Genomic DNA, 7500 nt, shown 5'->3' with positions numbered 1-7500 from the left:
GTGCGCGCGGCCACTGGTTGCAGCGTGACACTGTTAAGACTGTTATAGACTGCTACCGTCTGAGAGAGAGAGAGAGAGAGAGAGAGAGAGGGAGAGGGAGATAGAAAGAGGGGGAGAGAGAGAGAGGGCTGAGCCTGCTAAAGCTCTGTGTCTCTCTGTCTCTCTCTCTCACATGGGGTCATGTAGGCAGTTAATGATTAACTGTAGCTCGCTGCGCTGTAGCCTGTTCTCTCTCTGTGTGTGTGTGTGTGTGTGTGTGTGTGTGTGTGTGTGTGTGTGTGTGTGTGCGTGCGTGCGAAGGATTCAGTCTTATGATTAACTCGCAGCGTTTCAAATATTTGCTGAGCTCTGCACTTTGAGGCAGCGAAACACACACACACACACACACACAACTCAAGTACAACTTGGAGGCATTTTTACTTGCCTCTTTACTTTCATACTTCCATACTCTACGTCTCAGAGGCAAATAAATACACTAAAAATCACACCGGTGTGAAGTGAGGGGCCCTCTTGTCATCATCGTCAGATCTACAAGGTTGTAGATCTGCTATTCTTGCAATAGCTAAAGTATAGTTACAACATAATGCTTAACCCATTAAAGTACACAACATAATGCTTAACCCATTCAGACATGAGGACGATTCCACTAAATGTCTTTTAAATGCTGACAATTTTCTGACAGACCCCATGTGTTTCTATGTCAGTCGTTTTATCAACCTTTTTCATGTCAAGGACCCCCAGAATTATCTGTATTGGGCCACGGACCCCCCATCTGAAAACATGTAGTTCCAGAGACCCCCCCCCCGGGAAGCAAAGACTTGAGTTAAAAACGTCCGCTGTGAAAGAATATATGTATATTCAAAGATCTGCATCACATTTTCACGATTTTTGAGTGGTGCAACCACTCCTACAACCAGCAATGTCCGTGTTGTACCTGTGTGTAGTCATGAGCACGAGTGGCGTGCGCATGCGTGAAATGGACTTATTAATACCAGTAGGGGGCGCCAGAAACGGAGAGAGGGGTAGTGCTGTGCCTGCTAATGAGAGAGAGAGAGAGAGAGAGAGAGAGAGAGAGAGAGAGAGAGAGAGAGGAGGGGGGGGGGGGGGTGGGGGGAGTTGCACCACTCGGTTCACACAGGTGTGGTTTTCTTAAACGTAGCAGATCTACACGCTCGTAGCGCGGCACTCGGTGCCGCGCTACGAGCTTGTAGATCTGCTATTTGTTCAACAGATAAAGTTTAAAAATAAATGGTTAAAACACCAAAAGTGGTTCTATGGGTTATAGTGACGCATGACAACAACATGCCAGACAGACCCTCGACCCTCCCCTCTGATCCCTGGCGTCTCCGAAAGGGGGCCCCGGGCCTTAAAGGGGGCCCTGGGCCTTAAAGGGGGCCACGGGCCTTAGTTTGGGAAACCGGTGTCATATAATGAGGGACAGACAGTCGGGGGTTAACGGGCCAGTGCGCGTGTGTTAGTGGGGGCGGGGCCAAGGCTTCCCAGCCAACCAGGAGTAAGCGGGGACCCTTGTGTCAAGTATATATACTTAAAAATAGACGCCCAGTAACTGGGAGGAGGAGGCGCGCGCGCACACACACACACACACACACACACACACACACACACACACACACACACACACACACACACACACACACACACACACACACACACACACACACACACACACACACACACACACACACACACACACACACACACACACACACACACAAACAGGCTAGGCTAGGCTACGCACGCACGCGCGCACACACACACACACACACACACTGCATCCTGGGACTCATTTCTAAAAGACCATCCCTGCATCCTGGGACTCATCTCTAAAAGACCATCCCTGCATCCTGGGACTCATCTCTAAAAGACCATCCCTGCATCCTGGGACTCATCTCTAAAAGACCATCCCTGCATCCTGGGACTCATCTCTAAAAGACCATCCCTGCATCCTGGGACTCATCTCTAAAAGACCATCCCTGCATCCTGGGACTCATCTCTAAAAGACCATCCCTGCATCCTGGGACTCTTCTCTAAAAGACCATCCCTGCATCCTGGGACTCATCTCTAAAAGACCATCCCTGCATCCTGGGACTCATCTCTAAAAGACCATCCCTGCATCCTGGGACTCTTCTCTAAAAGACCATCCATGCATCCTGGGACCCATTACATTGAAAACCTGTTTACATTACATTACACTGTAATGATGTCATTGCGAACGCAGTGAGCACTTACTATGAGACCTAGCAGATCATGTCTGTGTGTCTGTCTGTGTGTCTGTCCCGCTTTTGTGCCCATATATGGAGCTGAGTGATTACGTCACCATGACTCAGCCATAACCATATAAGGAGTCCCCAAAGCAGCTATACGTCCAAAACCCAAATATGTACGAGCTGCGTTTGCTTCCCGCGTTTGCGCGTCTTTACTGGTATTATAATAGAGTCAGTCACGTACCTGGTGCAGCCTGGCTCTCCCTCCATTCGCTGCTGATCAGAGCCTCCACGATCTTCACGTGAGCGTCTAGGCTGGGCTCGCAGCTAGATAAAATACACACACAGCATAACGTTACCCTGGGTTCACAGCCACACAGCATAACGTTAACCTGGGTTCACAGCTACACAGCATAACGTTACCCTGGGTTCACAGCCACACAGCATAACTTTACCCTGGGTTCACAGCTACACAGCATAACGTTACCCTGGGTTCACAGCCACACAGCATAACGTTACCCTGGGTTCACAGCTACACAGCATAACGTTACCCTGGGTTCACAGCTACACAGCATAACGTTACCCTGGGTTCACAGCTACACAGCATAACGTTACCCTGGGACCTTTATCAGTCATTAGCCACCCACCTGGCCTGCTGGTGTCTGAACAGCAGGGGGCAGAAGACCTGTGCCAGGGCGCGGGGCGTCAGCTGGTTCTGCGCGGCGCGGTGACACAGCCTGGTGAAGTGACGCAGCAGACAGAGCAGCGTCAGCCAATACTGGGCCGGCAGCCCGGGAGACGAGGCCACGCCCCTAAGCAGCACCGCACACTCCTCTGGGTTAGACACTTCTGGTAGAGAGACAGAGAGAGAGAGAGAGAGAGAGAGAGAGAGGCAGGGATAGGGTTAACACTCCTCTGAGAGAGAGAGAGAGAGAGAGAGAGAGAGAGAGAGAGAGAGAAAGGGGGGGGAGAGGGGAGTTGCACCACTCAGGTGTGATTTCATCATAATAATCAAACAACGACGAGTTAAACGCATTAAACAAATAGCGGGTTTAGCTTGTGAAGCGTGGCTAGTGGCTACAACATGGATTAAGAGTGTGTGTGCGTGTGCGTGTGCGTGTGTGTGTGTGTGTGTGTGTGCGTGTGTAGGTGAAGAGTGTTTGGGTTTATAAGCCGTTATCTGGGGGGGGTGAACCAGTACACGGTACCAGGAGGTCAGCTGGGTTTGCGTCTAAAGGTCCAGACGGTTCAGCTGATCTGATCTCAGGTCAGGTAGCTCGGCACCGGGCCAGAACGTTACGTCAGCTCTGTGTCCACAGAGACAGTCATTAAAACCCATTCTGACCTGGGATCAGATTCTAAAAATGTCTTCTATACATCCTGACAGTTTTCTGAAAAAGCCATGTTTCTGTGTCAGTCGCTCTTTGATTTTTCAAAAAATAGCAGACCTACAAGCTCGTAGCGCGCCACTCGGTGGCGCGCTACGAGCTTGTAGATCTGCTATTTTTCAATGGCTAAAGCATAACATAATGCTAACACCAAAATAGGTTAACTGACCGTTAGCAGTGAGGACCGTTCAGTAACTGACCGTTAGCAGTGAGGACCGCTCAGTAACTGACCGTTAGCAGTGAGGACCGTTCAGTAACTGACCGTTAGCAGTGAGGACCGTTCATTAACTGACCGTTCATTAACTGACCGTTAGCAGTGAGGACCGTTCAGTAACTGACCGTTAGCAGTGAGGACCGTTCAGTAACTGACCGTTAGCAGTGAGGACCGTTCATTAACTGACCGTTAGCAGTGAGGACCGTTCATTAACTGACCGTTAGCAGTGAGGACCGTTCAGTAACTGACCGTTAGCAGTGAGGACCGTTCATTAACTGACCGTTAGCAGTGAGGACCGTTCAGTAACTGACCGTTAGCAGTGAGGACCGTTCAGTAACTGACCGTTAGCAGTGAGGACCGTTCAGTAACTGACCGTTAGCAGTGAGGACCGTTCATTAACTGACCGTTAGCAGTGAGGACCGTTCAGTAACTGACCGTTAGCAGTGAGGACCGTTCATTAACTGACCGTTAGCAGTGAGGACCGTTCAGTAACTGACCGTTCATTAACTGACCGTTCAGTAACTGACCGTTAGCAGTGAGGACCGTTCAGTAACTGACCGTTAGCAGTGAGGACCGTTCAGTAACTGACCGTTAGCAGTGAGGACCGTTCAGTAACTGACCGTTAGCAGTGAGGACCGTTCATTAACTGACCGTTAGCAGTGAGGACCGTTCATTAACTGACCGTTAGCAGTGAGGACCGTTCAGTAACTGACCGTTAGCAGTGAGGACCGTTCAGTAACTGACCGTTAGCAGTGAGGACCGTTCAGTAACTGACCGTTAGCGTTGAGGACCGTTCAGTAACTGACCGTTAGCGGTGAGGACCGTTCAGTAACTGACCGTTAGCGGTGAGGACCGTTCAGTAACTGACCGTTAGCAGTGAGGACCGTTCATTAACTGACCGTTCATTAACTGACCGTTAGCAGTGAGGACCGTTCATTAACTGACCGTTAGCGGTGAGGACCGTTCATTAACTGACCGTTAGCAGTGAGGACCGTTCAGTAACTGACCGTTCATTAACTGACCGTTAGCAGTGAGGACCGTTCAGTAACTGACCGTTAGCAGTGAGGACCGTTCAGTAACTGACCGTTAGCAGTGAGGACCGTTCAGTAACTGACCGTTAGCGTTGAGGACCGTTCAGTAACTGACCGTTAGCGGTGAGGACCGTTCAGTAACTGACCGTTAGCGGTGAGGACCGTTCAGTAACTGACCGTTAGCAGTGAGGACCGTTCATTAACTGACCGTTCATTAACTGACCGTTAGCAGTGAGGACCGTTCATTAACTGACCGTTCATTAACTGACCGTTAGCGTTGAGGACCGTTCAGTAACTGACCGTTCATTAACTGACCGTTAGCAGTGAGGACCGTTCATTAACTGACCGTTCATTAACTGACCGTTAGCGTTGAGGACCGTTCAGTAACTGACCGTTCATTAACTGACCGTTAGCAGTGAGGACCGTTCAGTAACTGACCGTTCATTAACTGACCGTTAGCAGTGAGGACCGTTCAGTAACTGACCGTTAGCAGTGAGGACCGTTCAGTAACTGACCGTTAGCAGTGAGGACCGTTCAGTAACTGACCGTTAGCAGTGAGGACCGTTCAGTAACTGACCGTTAGCAGTGAGGACCGTTCAGTAACTGACCGTTAGCAGTGAGGACCGTTCATTAACTGACCGTTAGCAGTGAGGACCGTTCAGTAACTGACCGTTAGCAGTGAGGACCGTTCAGTAACTGACCGTTAGCAGTGAGGACCGTTCATTAACTGACCGTTAGCAGTGAGGACCGTTCATTAACTGACCGTTAGCAGTGAGGACCGTTCATTAACTGACCGTTAGCAGTGAGGACCGTTCAGTAACTGACCGTTAGCAGTGAGGACCGTTCAGTAACTGACCGTTCATTAACTGACCGTTAGCAGTGAGGACCGTTCAGTAACTGACCGTTCAGTAACTGACCGTTAGCAGTGAGGACCGTTCAGTAACTGACCGTTCATTAACTGACCGTTAGCAGTGAGGACCGTTCAGTAACTGACCGTTCAGTAACTGACCGTTAGCAGTGAGGACCGTTCATTAACTGACCGTTCAGTAACTGACCGTTAGCAGTGAGGACCGTTCAGTAACTGACCGTTAGCAGTGAGGACCGTTCAGTAACTGACCGTTCAGTAACTGACCGTTAGCAGTGAGGACCGTTCAGTAACTGACCGTTCATTAACTGACCGTTAGCAGTGAGGACCGTTCAGTAACTGACCGTTAGCAGTGAGGACCGTTCAGTAACTGACCGTTAGCAGTGAGGACCGTTCAGTAACTGACCGTTAGCAGTGAGGACCGTTCAGTAACTGACCGTTAGCAGTGAGGACCGTTCAGTAACTGACCGTTAGCAGTGAGGACCGTTCAGTAACTGACCGTTAGCAGTGAGGACCGTTCAGTAACTGACCGTTAGCAGTGAGGACCGTTCAGTAACTGACCGTTAGCAGTGAGGACCGTTCAGTAACTGACCGTTAGCAGTGAGGACCGTTCATTAACTGACCGTTCATTAACTGACCGTTCAGTAACTGACCGTTAGCAGTGAGGACCATTCATTAACTGACCGTTAGCAGTGAGGACCGTTCAGTAACTGACCGTTAGCAGTGAGGACCGTTCATTAACTGACCGTTAGCAGTGAGGACCGTTCATTAACTGACCGTTCAGTAACTGACCGTTAGCAGTGAGGACCATTCATTAACTGACCGTTAGCAGTGAGGACCGTTCAGTAACTGACCGTTAGCAGTGAGGACCGTTCATTAACTGACCGTTAGCAGTGAGGACCGTTCAGTAACTGACCGTTAGCAGTGAGGACCGTTCAGTAACTGACCGTTAGCGGTGAGGACCGTTCATTAACTGACCGTTCAGTAACTGACCGTTAGCAGTGAGGACCGTTCATTAACTGACCGTTAGCAGTGAGGACCGTTCAGTAACTGACCGTTAGCAGTGAGGACCGTTCAGTAACTGACCGTTAGCGGTGAGGACCGTTCATTAACTGACCGTTAGCAGTGAGGACCGTTCATTAACTGACCGTTAGCAGTGAGGACCGTTCAGTAACTGACCGTTAGCGGTGAGGACCGTTCATTAACTGACCGTTAGCAGTGAGGACCGTTCATTAACTGACCGTTAGCAGTGAGGACCGTTCAGTAACTGACCGTTAGCGGTGAGGACCGTTCATTAACTGACCGTTAGCAGTGAGGACCGTTCATTAACTGACCGTTCATTAACTGACCGTTCAGTAACTGACCGTTAGCGGTGAGGACCGTTCAGTAACTGACCGTTAGCGGTGAGGACCGTTCAGTAACTGACCGTTAGCAGTGAGGACCGTTCATTAACTGACCGTTAGCAGTGAGGACCGTTCAGTAACTGACCGTTAGCAGTGAGGACCGTTCAGTAACTGACCGTTAGCAGTGAGGACCGTTCAGTAACTGACCGTTAGCAGTGAGGACCGTTCAGTAACTGACCGTTAGCAGTGAGGACCAGTTGGACCTGGATGGCGGGGGGGATGACGGGCTGGGGGAGGTCCTGGAGGTACCGCCGCAGGCCGTCGCACAGCGTTGACAGATCCAGCTGCTGCAGCTCGGCCGACGGCTGATCTGCGACGCCAAAAACAAACAAAACGCACCACACACTCAGCGGTATATAAAACAAACGCACCAC

General features: G+C 50.3%; 1 protein-coding gene across 1 annotated transcript in view; it reads right to left on the bottom strand.

Moving 5' to 3' along the window:
* Positions 1–7500, bottom strand: part of LOC308317085 (phosphatidylinositol 3-kinase regulatory subunit alpha-like) — a gene marked incomplete at its 3' end in the record, with an annotated part of 35514 nt that overhangs the window by 1102 nt on the left and 26912 nt on the right. The window contains exons 5-7 of the mRNA XM_080765876.1: positions 7305–7436; positions 2873–3074; positions 2470–2552 (exon numbers count right to left, since the gene is read on the bottom strand). Coding sequence (XP_080622002.1) covers positions 2470–2552; positions 2873–3074; positions 7305–7436 — 417 coding nt within the window. The remainder of the gene's footprint in view (positions 1–2469; positions 2553–2872; positions 3075–7304; positions 7437–7500) is intronic.

This window comes from Protomyctophum bolini, assembly GCF_963924005.1.
Source record: "Protomyctophum bolini genome assembly, chromosome: 6".
Classification (NCBI taxonomy): domain Eukaryota; kingdom Metazoa; phylum Chordata; class Actinopteri; order Myctophiformes; family Myctophidae; genus Protomyctophum; species Protomyctophum bolini.
The sequence above is the reverse complement of the archived record's forward strand: the minus strand, read 5'-3'. Positions and strand labels throughout refer to the sequence as shown.